The 13,775-nt window shown below is 54.4% G+C and overlaps 1 protein-coding gene across 5 annotated transcripts in view; it reads left to right on the top strand.

Annotated features, from left to right (window-relative positions):
* Positions 1 to 11,448: 11,448 nt before the first annotated feature.
* The window catches only part of GRK3 (G protein-coupled receptor kinase 3), a 56,660-nt gene continuing 54,333 nt past the window's right edge, over positions 11,449 to 13,775 (top strand). For 4 of the 5 annotated variants that reach the window (XR_011729781.1, XR_011729782.1, XR_011729783.1 and 1 more), the window contains exon 1: positions 11,449 to 12,107. Coding sequence is in view for 2 of the 5 variants with exons in the window: in XM_071763667.1 (XP_071619768.1) it covers positions 11,995 to 12,107 (113 nt within the window). In the remaining 3 variants the exon portion in view is untranslated. The remainder of the gene's footprint in view (positions 12,108 to 13,775) is intronic. The other variant, XM_071763668.1, reaches the window with a different exon arrangement.

Consider the following 13,775-nt stretch of genomic DNA (forward strand, 5'->3'; position numbering starts at 1 on the left):
GTCCTGGCTCGGGACCTTTCAGCCGGGGGGGTTTGGGGGAGGGGACCCCACCAGCGGGATGTTCCCGTGCTCCTGGATGGGGAGGGTGCCCCATCGCTGCATCCCTGATGTTTTCAGTGCCACCCACTGCTGTCTCACTGGGAGGTGATGGGAGGAGGGATGGGAGCTGCCCACCCCCTCCCCAGTCGGCACCCCGGGGGGTCCGGCAAGGGGGCTCAGCCCTGGGGTGCAAGAGAGTGGGTGAGGGGCTCCTCCACAGCCCCCGGTCCCCTCTGGGGGGTACAAAGATGTCCCCAAGGCATCAGGGGGTGCAGCAGCAGCTGTGGGGGCTTTGCCCTCTCGCTCAGGACACCTGCAGGCTAATTGCATTACCAATTAGCCCTTGTAAGCTTTAATTAGCAACAACGCTTTAATTTAGCATTAATAATGCTAAAGAGCAGGGACCTCCCCCTGGCTGCTGCGGTTTGGGGTGAACTCCAGCAAAACCGGGATTCTCCTGCGGCGGGGGCTGCTCTGGGGGATGGTGTTCTGCTGCCTGGATCCTCCGCGTCTCAGAACCTTTCTGGCTGCTTTGGGCTGACGGAACCGGGCAGAAAGCAGCGGGTTGGCACAGCCCAGCCCCGCAGGGAACCTCAGCTGAATCCCTCCTTTGCCAAACGCTGCTGCAAAATGTCAGCGGCTGGGCCGGGCGTGCTTTGGCTGGGAAAATCTCTGCGTTCCCCTCCGCCGGGGGGAAATTCGGAGGCATCCCAGACCTGAAAATTCCTCGCGAATCGTGAGGGTTTTACAGAAAAGCGGGGACACGGGCTCCTTCGTGCTGCTGCTGGGCCTTTGGCTGCCACAGGGAGGTGGGAAACCAGGTTTTTGGTGGGTGCAAACTGCTCAAACCAGCAATGAGGTGAGAGCAGGGACCGGGGCTGCCCCTCGGGGGACTGCAGAGCCTGGCGGTGAGCAGCACGGGGGCTGGGGGGAAATGGACCCAAAACAGAAGAGGAAGAAAATATGAACGAGCCCAGAGGTGTGTGGAGAGGGAGTCCTGACACAGGCCTGGAGTGATGGGGCAAGGGGTGATGGTTTAAAGGGAGGAGATTTGGGTTAGACGTTTGAAGGAAATTCTTCCCTGTGAGGGTGCTGAGCCCCAGGAGCTGTGGCTGCCCCATCCCTGGCAGTGTTGGAGGCTGGATGGGGCTTGGAGCCCCCTGGGCTGGAGAAGGCAGCGTGGGCTGCTCAGTCTGGCTCAGTGTCTTCCTCCAGGATGTTTCCTCCTTCAATCTCCCTTTTTCCTTTCGGAGGAACCATAGGAATGGTGGGGGCAGAGTTGTGGGGCTGTTTGGCTCAGCAGAGCCCAGCAGGAAGAGCTGGTGGGGAGCAGGGGGCGCTGGGGAGCAGGGCTGCTGGGTGGGTGAGGGTCCCAGACCCACCCTTGGCTGTGGGGGGATTTGCTGCCATTGGAGATGTCACCAGGAACCGAGTTTGGGGAGATGTCACTTGGGAGGCACAGCTCTGCACGGCTGAGCAGACGCCTTGCTGGCTCTGGGAGAAATGTGCTGGAAATTTATTTTTACTTTTTTTTTTTTTTTTTTTTTTTTTTCCTTTTAAAATTTTATTCAGAAGCCCACGGCTGCCTCCGGCCCACACGAGCTGTGGCAGTGCCATCTGGCACCCTGCTCCCCACCCACCCACTCGCAGCTCAGTGCCCCTCGTGGCCACCTCACGCCACATCCCTTGTCCTTTGGATGGTGTCACCCCCTGCACCCACCCCCCCGCTGCTGCCACCAGGGCTGTGGGGGACAGTGGGTGCTGCCAGCAGCACTGCTTGGTGATATTTCAGCAGTCCCACGGCTCTGCCAGCGGGTGGGTGGTTTTGCTGCCATGCCAATAGATGGGAGAGCAAAAGCTGTTTTCCAGACTGGCAAATTATGTGGGGGTTTTTTTGGTGTTTTTGGATTTTATTTTTTTTTTTGTGGGTTTTTTTTTTTTGTTTGTTTGGTTTTTGTTTTTGGTGTTTTTTTACCCAGTAAATACTATGGGGGAGCTCAAAGCACCCCGAGCACCAGGGCTCACGTTCAGTGCTTGTGGGAGCTGGAGGTGCTGTTAGGATCCCCTGGGACCCTTTGCAGGTCAGTTCTCCCCCATTGAGTAATTAATGCCAGGATAAAAATAATGCAAACTCCATGGCTAAATTGCAGCTGAGATGAGATTTAGGTGCCTTTTCCTTCCATTTGAGCATTGGTCTTCACCTGTCCTCGGGAGGTGCCTGCTGGTGGGGTGGAAGAAAACATGATGAATAGAGATGTAAGTGCTTGTGTTCTCACCCTGGCTTCCCTTTGCCTCCCTGCTGGGTGAATCCCAAGGCTCTGGGAGATGTGGTGAGGTCAGGGAAATCTTTGGCTAAAAAACAATAGTCTTGAAAAATATGAACTGTTTATTCTTAGTCATAGTTTTACCCACAGCCTGGATACTTTGGGTACTGACTGCTCCTTGCCAACTGTTAAGGGTTTACTGTGGGTTTTTCAGATTCTTGTCCTTTGGAAATGATTGTTACTGTTATCTTTAATTCTCCAGCCTCTGAAGCCATGTGATTACATGAGATTTGAGCTTTGATTTTTATTTTTTTTTTTCCTCCTTTATACTGAGCCCTGATCCTGATGTTTGTGCATACATGCACAGACCACAGTCACAAGTACTAAAGGCTTAAGAAAGGAAAAATAACCAGGAACCCAGGATGTATTATTAGGAAGGTCTTGTAGTTTTCAGGGCAGAGTTGTGATTTATCAGAGCTCAGCTTTGGCGTGTGGAAAAGCAATCTCACCTCTGATTAGTGTGAAAGATGGGACAGGGCTGAAATAATGTGGTGCTATTTCTGCTGCTGAGAGGAGTCTGTCCCTCCTTTGGTGAGGATGCCTGGTTCCTGATGTCCTTGGGGAGCTGTGGGGCTGATGCTGAGATCCCAGCTGCTGCCTCCTTGGTTTTCTCCTTCTTTTGATCAGAGAAAAAGCAGGAGCTGAGCAAGGAGATGTGCTGTGTGGTGTGTCCCTGCTGGGGGCCTGGCAGGGAGGACACACCAGGTCCTGGCACTGGAGTAGAACATCTCTGCTCAGCTTGTCCTTACCAAGTGACCTCTCTGCAGTGACCAGTTTTTGAGTTTTTGATGCTCATGTGAGGAGGATGTGCTGGGTCAAGTGATGGTCCCATTTCAGGCTCCCAAAGGCAGGCTCAGGAGTGCAGAGGACACAGCCTGGGACTGAGGGATGTGGGGGGCAGCACGGGACCCCTCAGCACCCCTGGGCTGGTCCCAGCCCGGAGAACAGGGGAGGGGATGGTTTGTATTCATCAGCAGAGGTGACACCCGTGCTCCTTGAGCCCCTCCTGGCACCTCGGGAAGCAGCTGACCCGAGTCGGGAGCATTGGAAGCATCCAAGGATGCTGGGCTCCCATCCCATTCCAATTCCTGCTGGATTTGTTCTGAACTAGTGCAAAGAAGGAGAAGAAAAGAAAGGGGGGGAGGAAAAAAAAAGAAAAAAGAAAAAAAGCATCTGTACAGCTTCCTAGGCTTCTTTCAGCACGTAAAAACTCCTGTCCAGTTCAAAGGCTAATTAAGAAACACCACTTCTTCAAAAGCCAGGATTGGAAACAGCCACATGGAGACATAATGGGATTAAAACCTCCCAGAGGATTTCAGCTGGGGGAGGGCTCAGTGACCTTCCTGAGCACCGGCCCCGCAGTGTGGCTTCCCAGAGTTGGACTGAGAAACCCTCAGGACCACCCCAAAAGGCTTTAATAGAGTGCAGAGCCAAAGGTATGAGCTGGGGAAGGCAAGCAGGGAATCAGAGCTCGGGGGTGGCCAGCAAAGGAGGTGTCACCCACCCCGTGCCCAGGGCTGCAGATTGGGTGCAGACCCCATCAGCCTGGGGGGTACCCAGGCAGCATCTCCCAGTGGTGGGTGGGCACCAGCCAGGGGCAGGAATCGCTGTCAATGTCAACGGGAAAGGCAAAGGAACTGTTTCCAGTGATGCAAAGTCCTGGGCAGCAGAAGTGGCAATTAGGGAACATCTGTTCCTCATAGTCCGAGCGGACTACGAGCAGCCACATGGCAACATAATGGGATTAAAATATATCACTGGATTATGTGAGCACTGCACAGATCAGCTGCTGTGGGTGTCCTTATGAAATCAGGGAAAAAATGAGAAACAAATTTCTCTCTTCGGAATGGACGAAACCTTTTTTTTTTTTTTTTTTTTTTTTTTTTTTTTTTTTTTTCCCTTTTCTATTTCTTCATTTGTGCCTTACATAACGTGCAGGAGCTGGTGCCACACCTTTCCTCTGTACGGTTCAGTTTATCTAGAAAGGCAGCCTGAGCTGAGGCCATTTTGGACGAAATGTCCACGTGAGCAGCTGGTCCCTCCTGGTCCCCGGGTGCTGCCGGTGGGACCCTGCAGCCCCTGGCTTTAGAATTGGCTTTAGCTGGGTGCCCAGGGGTATGACAGGGTGACTGTCCCCTCTGCCACCCCTGTGCAGCCTCTGCTCCCGCCGGTGGGGCTGGGAGGTGGGACAGGAGCAGGATTTGTCCCCCGAGGGCAAGGGGCAGGAGTCCAGCAGTGCTGCTCCCCATCCCTCTCCCCAACCACCACGAGTGGCTTTTGCAGTTTCCATCCCTCAGATGCCACGGAGCCAGCAGACAATAGGGACATTCTTCAGCAAAACCACACCAGGGAGGCAGAAACGTGCACGCTATTTTTGGGATGCTCAGACGCTCTGAGGCAAATGTCATTTGGATGTAACATCCATTTTGGGAGCCGGGGAGATGCAGTCGTGCATCATGAGGAGGGAACGGCTCGCTTAGCAACCTTCCTCCCCAGCCCCTGACGTCTTCCCTCTGCAGGACGGGATTGCTCCTCCGACAGCCAGAGAGCAGCACACTGCTCCCCTCTGCCAGGGGAGGTGTTCGTACTCACAAGCCACACCACCTCCTGTGGAAATTTAATTCTTTAAATTCAGGCTTCTGCCCCCTGGCAGCTGCGGTGCCGGTGCGGTTCGGGTCCTGCTGCACCAGCCCCACAGCAGCACATCCATGGGATGCCTTCCCATGGCTTCCCTGCTCTGCCAGGGCTGGGAAGAGGCTGTGCCATGGGAAGGGGGAGCAGAGCCCTTCCATTCTAGGGGCTGGGATTCCAGCTGTGATTCCAGCTGTCACCCAGCTGAGCCATCGAGTGTCCCTGTCCTGACACAGCTGCAGCCCTTGTGGGAAGCAGAGCTGGAAAACCTCCTGGCATTTTGGTGATGAAAAGCATCTTTGGAGGAGCAGACTGAAACCCAGCCCCTGCTCTGGGCCTGTGCTGCTTGTGCGTGGAAGTGAGTGGGCCCAGGGGTGGTCTGGGGGTGCTGGTTGTACTGGGGGTGCTGGTTGTACTGGGGGTGCTGGTTGTACTGGGTGCAGGCTGGCAGCAGGACAGTGGCAGGGAGGGAGGGGATGGGTCAGGTCCATCACTTGGCAGGGAATGTCTGCCCTGGTTCCCTCTGAGGTTTCCAGATGATAAGCAATTAAAGGAGAGAGATTTACAGCAAAGATTAAGTCAGGAGGCAAAGTCCATTATCTGCAGTGATGAGCTCCAAGGAGAAGGAGGGCACTTTAGCTGTTAAAAGTCTCCTTTGACACTGATCTGGGCTCTGGGGGTCAGCAGGGGTGGTGGCCATGGCAAGGGTGCTGGCACAGGGACCACAGCAGGGCCACTTGCTGCCCTTTCCTGGCCACTGCCTGGCATTTTGGAACCTGAATTCCCCGTGGTGCCCTTGCAGGCTGGAGGGGACATGTGAGCCCACAGGACTGCAGCATTTGGTTGAATCCTGAACCTTGAAAATGGGAAGAAGGATCTTCTCTACATCCCATCTGCTGTTCAGTGCATGGTAATGACTGATTCTCTTGGGGGAACCGTCCCCTAGGGCAGGGGATGTCACCAGTGCCACGGGGCTAAAGGTGCAAAATCCCTGGGGAGGAATTTTAGGAGAAAGATGCTTTTGAGGTGACTGAGAGTTTATTCACTGTGCCTTTTCCCATGAAACTCTCCCTGTGCCCACCTGCCTTATTGGGACACTCCTTTCCCTCCCTCCCTTGCCAGTCCAGGAGATCTTTGCTGGAAAACCAGGGAGTTTTAGGGCAAGGCAGAACTCCTGCTGTGCCAGGGGCTCTCCAGCACTGCAGAGCTCCTCTGGGACCTGGGCAATACTGACTCTGAACTAAGTTGTCACTGTCGTCTCCTACCAAGCTGGGGAAGGCAGTAATTAAGGCTGCTGAGCACACACTTCTTCCAAAATTACCTCATTTATTCAGAGAATCAGATGCTGCAGTCTTTCATGGCTCCTTGCAAGGCTTGGATCTTGTGGGATGCGAGGCTATTAATAGGAACCAATCTTTCCCCTTCTTCTCCTCCAGACTAAAGGGAGAAGAAGTCAAACAAGGGCCGCTTTGATGTGATGGAAGTGCAAACAAACTCCGTGCCATCCTGCTCCTCAGCTGCCACTGCATTCCTCTCACCTCAGGACCTGGTTCCAATGGGGTTTGTGGGCACAAGGACAGGACCCGGGGTGCCCTGTGGTGGCTGAGGTGATGGAGCAGCCCATGGCACGGGACATGGAACACACCAGGTGGGTTCTGGATTTGCAGGGAGCTGGTTTAGCTCACTGAAATAGAGAATGATGCAGCCCAGGAGAAAAATGAACAGTGTAATGGCTGGCTCAGGCAGAATGGGTTCATTTCCCTTCTGGATTCCTGAGCAGGTTCAGAGGGAGGGAGGGAGGGTTGTTCCCACCTGGGTTTTAAACACAATTTTCAGGTTAGGGGAGAGGCAGGTCCCCTCTTCCCAGCCCCAGCTGCCAGGCAGGAGGAAAGGGGACATCCCCCAGGCACCTCTGGAGCTCCGGGGCTCCTCAGCCACCTTCCCACTGACAGTGTTGTGGTCCCTGGTGACAGATGTGGTCCCAGATGTGTGATATTGGATCTGGGTGAATGATCAGCCAGGACAGCAAATGCCAATTTGTGTGCAAAAAGACTTTGACTTAAAAAAAAAAAAAAAAAAAAAAAAAAAAAAAAAAAAAAAGGGAAAAGAAGTAACTAGAAAGCATCTCCCAGATAACTGGAGCTGTTTCCAAGGAACATTTTTAAAGGTTTTTCCAGCAGGCTGGCTGGGTGCTGGCAGCCTCCCTGGCCCTTGGGGGGAATCTCAGCAGCCCCCCACTTGCTGCTCCAGGCAGGGACTCTGCTGCTGGAGCCCCAAGCCCCCCCTGCCTGCCAGAGCTCATTGCCTCCCCCTGATGTACTGACACGGGCAGCAAAACCTCCCTGCAGATGAGGGCTTTTATTTCCAGCACTGCATGATTTATCTTCTGTAAGATGTTGTGGCAGATTCCACATTAACTTCTGCCAGTTCAGTGTCTGCACACTTGTCAGTTCTTCTCCTTCTGTCCCTCAAAATTTGTACCTAAATTTGTCAAGTATTGATATTTTTTTTTGTTTTATTTTTTTGTTTATCGAGTTACATTCAAGCCAGAGCACGGAACAGTGAATGCACCATGGGTCCCTCTTGACATCTGTTTGTCTAATCAGTCTGTACAGGGAAAATGTTTCTGTAGTGCCAGCTGGTACCAGTGCTGGAGCTGGGGGACTCTCCAGAGGCCTTTAAGTCATTTGCTGTTAGGGTCCTCACTGCAGTCATTGGCTTTGGACTGGAACAAAACGTGCTGTTGTTCTTGAATCTCAGAGTTCTTGAAGGTGGCTCAGTGCTGGGCAAAAGATGGAATGAGTGGAGGAAGAGTTTAGCTCAGCCTGTAAGTTGGACTTGAACTGGGAAATCACTCAAATAATTTCTGGTTCTCAACAGAAGCAAAGAAGTGTGAGCTGCTGCTGCTGTGGAGGAGCCCACACAGAGCCCAGGAGCCCCTCAGCCCCCATCCCATCTCACCCTTTTTACTCCAGGTTTGTGCCAGCACCGTGTCCTGGGGCAGGCAGAGAGCATCCTGCTGCCTGGGAGCTGAGCCACAGGGGCTTCCCATTCAGCCAGAGGGCAAAATCAAACTGCTGAAATAATTCCCTAAAAACCCAAGCCAGGAGGGATCCATGCCACGTTAGTGGCTGCTCAGGTGTGCCTGTTGGTGTGGCTCATCTCTGTGTCTTTCTGGAGCTGGTCCCTGCTCTTTGCACGGCAGAGGAAGGGCTGGGTTCACAGCTCAGAAATGGGGATTCCTCTGGGAGCTGTGAGAAATTGAACCCCAGCTCCAGGGCAGACTTGGAGAAGAGGGAGCTGGGCTTCCCCTTGGCCACCAAAGCCAATGTAGCCACCTCAATCTGTACCCATTTGAGATTTGGGCCCCAGTTTCTGTGGGATGATCTGTGCTGGAGACTGTCCCGTGTGGCTGGCAATCCAGCTAGTGAGGGGCCAGCAGAATGCAGTCTCCTGTTGCCATCAGCTGAATTGGATTCACTATTTCTTCACAATTTATTTTGATTAAAAAATACTGCTAAAATCATTTCAGTCAATTCCAAAGGAGCTCGTATTTCCTCCTGGAGGGTTAAGCCAAGCCAGGAGCCCAGCCAAGGCTCTGCCACTGCACAGACCAGCAAGGACAAGATTTCCTGCTGTCCCCAGCACAGCCTCCATGGCCTGTCACCCCTGAGTTATTATGACTGTTCAAGTCCAAATGTTTGATGGTGAATAATATCTTTGATAATTTCATCATCGTTTTTTTTTTCCTAATTAAAACTTGGCCTCATCATCACACCATCCTGTTACAAAAAGGAACGTGATGATGATAAACTACCCCGAGGGCTATACCCATCAGAAGAGGCTGCAGTGCTTTCATTAAGAGTATTCAGGAGAAAACTGGAGGAGTCTGTGGGGATGTGGAGGAGCCACTGTGCTTCTCCAGGAGGCCAGAGCTCCTGAGACTCTGGGTGCCTAATGCAGCAGCTCTGCAAAGGCAGAGGCTGTCTTCTGTGAAATTGCTCCTTCTGGAATAGTCAGTGAATAAAGGCAGCTGCAGAAATGGCCATTAATTACTCTGTTTGTTTTCCATATTGCCTCTCACTGCTTATTAGCAGAGCATTAAGGAGATGGGATGCAAGGCAGCCTGGGTGCTGCGAAGGAATGTCCTGGCTGGGTGCCTCCATGCTGGGTGCGGGGACAGAGGGGACAAAGCCACCCCAGGCAAAGGGGATGGTGTCAGGCTGTTTCCTCGGGGTGCTGGGCTAAAATCATCCCTCTGGGTTGGGTCCCATGGGAGCAACTCGCTGCATCTTGGTGTCTGCTGCAGGGCACGGTCAGGGGAACGCGGCAGAGGGGCTCCTGTTGCCTGATTTTTATTAAGAATAGTTTGCATTTATTTCTCTCTTACTGTCCTCTAGGCACTCCGCCGATGCTTATTAATGAATCCTCACACAACCTCATTAAGCAGGAGCTGAGCTTCTGTGCTTTACCTCCAGGTAACCCCGGGGTCTGAAGCTGATTTAAAACACCATGGAGAGGAGCTCGGTGGAGGCAGGGAAGGGATTCCTGCTCTCTCCCTTTAGCCAAGGATGGAGCAAAACATAACCTCTCTGCTTGGCTGTCTCACAAACAAGCCATGAAGAGTCAGATCCCATTGGGATCACCAATAAATACATTATCCACTCCCGGAACTGCTGAGCAGGAGGGAGGAGAGCAGCAGGTTCCTGTAGAAAGCAGCATCCCATGGAGGGGACTGAGCTAAGCACTGCTTAATGCTCCTGATCTCCAGCTCTGTGCATTTCTGGGAATATATTGGAAATACTTAGAAAACAGCCTTTGGTAATCTTCCATGTGAACATTCCCCTCAAGAGGTATATTGTGAGCATCAGCTGTGCAGAGCAGCAGGGCTCATTTTTTATCAGAGTTGCCACAGAGATTCGAATGTCCTGGTGTGCCATCTTGCACCGTTATGGTGACAGTATAGGGCACCCTAATAAATCTACTTTGGACTTGTTATTCTCTGCAATATCATCTGTCACCCTGTGAAACAGAGCAGTGCAAAATTAAACATTTAAATCTTCTACAGATGGTGGGAGAAGCTTGCTCCTCGGAAGGCAGGCACACCAGGGAGGAGGCAGGGTTTCTTGGCTCTGCAAGATGCTGCACGCAAAACCCTGTGCTGAAGCCAAGCCAGGCCTCGAGACACGTTTAAATTGATTGAACAGTATCAGTCAGCAATCCCAGAAATGTCAGGAGATACTTAAATGCATTTAGAGTGGATCATATTCTGACCTCTGCTAACCCCGGCATCGATTAATTCAGGGTTTCCTTTACCTCGGGGGAATACACGCTGTTTATAAACACACACAATAGTACCTGCAAACACTGATTCATAAACAACACACACAGAGAAAGCAAATCCCACTTGTAATACAGGCAAACACTCGACCTGGGATGCAGATAAATGCCAGGGAAAGCTGCAGTCTGGCATTTGGGGAATTGAACTTTGCGAGGGATGCCGGCACTACCTGCTCTGTTCTCTTCAGCTTCAGGAAAAAAAAAAAAAAAAAAAAAAGAACATGTTTGCTTCCACTTCATCATGAAAAAAACCCACCCATTCACCCAACAGATCTGTTCCGGTGAAGACTCTGGGTTTAAATTAACGTTTTCAAGGAAAAGCAGATTCTCAGACGGTTCATAATGAGCCGTATGGTGAAATCCTCCCAGCCGTATCCTCTACCTAGTTCTCATCAGATCATTAACTTTCATAAAGATGTAGGAAGGAGGAGTGGCAGTGCTTGATAAGAGCTCAAAACAAGCTGAGTTTTCAACTTCAGACTTGTCATTGACTTAGCCTTTCATTGAGCCAATTATTTATGACATATTTGACGAAATTCAGGAAAGAAAGAAGCAGAAATCTGCATATCTGCTTGGCTGCAGGAGAGCTGCTACTACTACACCTCCAGCCAGGAACGGGAGCTCTGTCCCGGGCCCGGCCAGCCCTCGGCTTCTGTGGTTTTCAGCCTTGTTTTGCAACCTTATTTGCCAGCAAAAGTTTCAGTGAGCTGTAACGGGGTTTCACACAGGTCCGTTTATTTGTCTGTTAACCCATCGGGTCTCAACAGAGCCCGGGAAGGGCATTTCCAGCCGTGTGCTTGGGCCATGGCACCGCTCGGCTCAGGGATGCCGAGCCCGGCCGGGCCGTGACCCCCGGGGCAGGGGGTGGCTCAGGGGCGTCCCGGGGTGCACCCCCAAACCCTGTCTGAGGGAAATTAAATATCCAGGACCCTGCGCTTGCCTCCTCAGTTCCTTAAAATCAGGTGTCAGGGGCTTCGCCCCCCGGGCTCCCTCCCCGGCTGCGGGGCGATACGGTCGCCCCTCAGAGGATCCCGGCCGCCCCCTCCCCGGGAGTCTCGTCCGCCCCGGCTCCGGCGACCGCCGCCGAATCCAGGTCCGGATTTTTGCAGGAGCCGCGGCGCCGCAGCCCCTCACGCCGCCGAGCTCCGCCGCTGCCGGGCAGCCCCTGCGGCCGCGCCGCCCGCCCATGGCCGCCCAGCCCCGCGGCCGCTCTCCGACCTGCCCCGCTGGGGCCGCGCCGGGCTGCCCCGCCGCCGCCATGGGCCCGGCGGGGGCGGACGAGCGCTGAGGGGCGGCGGGAGCTGCGGCCCGGCCCGGCGGGGGCGGTGCAGGGCCCCGGGGGGGTGGGGGGGGTTTCCCGCCCGCCCGCCGCGGCGGCCGCGGGCTGAGGGCGCGTAGGGGCCGGCGGAGAGCCCGGGGCGCGGAGGGCGGGGAGGCGGCCCCGGCCCCCGCCGCTCGCTCTCGCACACACAGAGGCGCAGCCGGGAGGCGCTCGGCGGCACCGGCGGAGCGGGAGGGGAGGAGGGGGGGGGGCGGGAGCGGGGGAGCCGCCGCCGCCCGCCTCGCCTGCCCGCCCGCCCGCCCGCCGCCAACCCCCCGCCTTGGGGGCGGCTGCCCCCGGCGGAGCCTCCATCTGCAGCCCGGCGGCGGGAGCGGGAACATGGCGGACCTGGAGGCGGTGCTGGCCGATGTCAGCTACCTGATGGCGATGGAGAAGAGCAAGAGCACCCCGGCGGCCAGGGCCAGCAAGAAGATCACCCTGCCCGAGCCCAGGTACCTCCCGGCCCGGCCCGGCGGCCTCCCCGCTGCCGGCCCCCCCGTGCGGGACATAACGGTCTGCAGGCAGCGGGCCCTCCGCCCTCTGCCTCCCCGCGGCCTCCGGGCCGGCCCGCAGCACCGGGGTTGCGGCCGGAGCTGCTGGCGGGGTCGGGTGGGTGCTTGACCCAAGTTCTGCAGGGGGGGAGGTTATCGGCAGGGAGAGATGTGGAGGAAAAACCCGAAATCTAAACCGCAACCTTTTTATCCGTGTGTGGGGGGAATAAAAATTAATAACAACCCCACGGTTTGGGTGTTTATTTGATCCCAAACTTGAGGCTTCAGTCCAGCGGGTGAGGAATTCTTTGAGCGGTGAGCTGAAATATAACGGGCAGACCCAACGGAATCATTCTCACTGTTTTAATTCTGCAGGGCTATGATTTATTTATGTGTTAATTTATTTACATTTAATTTTTTTTTTGGGTGCTGCTTCACGAGGTCTGACAAGCAATGCGGGCAGGGAGGGTGAGAGGTTTCTCCCTCGCCTCTGGGAGCTGAGGGGGTGTGCAGCCGTGAGCTCTGTTTTGGGGTTTTTTGGGGGGCCAGCTCCATCACTCACGGCTTCCACAGCTCTCCCCGGCTGCCTGGGCACGGCCGAGATCATTTTCTGGGGGTAAAAGCTGCTTTTCTGGGCGATGACAGCCCCCCGGTTACGTGTGCGTTATAAAATCACCCGAGCATCGCTTCCTTACTTCTTCCTGAAATTAAACCCGAGCCTTCTCTCTCCTTAGTAGCCTCCCTGTATATTATAATACATATTTAAGGAGAAGGTTTAACCAGCAAACAGAATGTTGCAACAGGAAAAATGTAAACCGAAATTTACCGCAGGATGGTTTGCACTCCTGCCTGGCCTGGCCTGGCTGTCTGCTGGGTGAGAGATCCCTCTGCTCGCTTTTTCGGGGTTTTTTTTCCTGCCTTTTTATGCTTGATTTTTCTGGTATCTCAGTGAGGGGCACAGGGGGTGCCCAGCCTGCAGCAGTGCCAGGGAAGGCTCTGGTAAAGAAGTTTGGCAGGTGTTGGGAGGGTCTGGTTGTGGCTGGCTGCAGGCGCGTGTTTTCCTCCCGGGATGTGTCAACGCTTCTCAAAACCATCTCTGAAATCCAGCCCACGCTGTTAACCTGACTGTGATGCTGTGCTGGGGATGCTGGTGGCCGTGTGCTGGGCAGTGGGTGGGTTGGGGCTGTTCCTGTCCCTCCTGGTGTGCAGGGTGAGGGTCCTGCCAGCAGCACCGTGGTGCCGGTGGGGACCCTCGGGAGCTGTCCCCGGGATGGAGATCCCCTCCTGCGAGGGGTTGTGCAGCCTCAGAGCATGGCAGGAGGCCTGGAGGCCCTGCTGTGATGTTCTTCTTCTCCAGGGTTTGCGTTTTGTGGGTGTTTGGTGCTTTGCCTGAGCTCCCAGGGATGGTTTGGCCAGGTTGGGCTCTGCTGGGTGGGAGATGGCAGCCAGGTGTGAGTTTGGTGGAGCAGGAGGGAAGGGGAAGGGTTGGGTGCTGAAATGCCCTGCTCCTAGAAGAACCTGTTTGCAGATTACTTGAAAGATGAAGGCAAAAATACTGTTTTTGGACTAATATTCTGGACTGCCATGCCCTGGAGAAGGTGAGAAGCTTTAGGAGAGGTTTGCAGCTGT

Source organism: Heliangelus exortis, chromosome 19 (genome assembly GCF_036169615.1).
Source record: "Heliangelus exortis chromosome 19, bHelExo1.hap1, whole genome shotgun sequence".
NCBI classification, from domain to species: Eukaryota; Metazoa; Chordata; class Aves; order Apodiformes; family Trochilidae; genus Heliangelus; species Heliangelus exortis.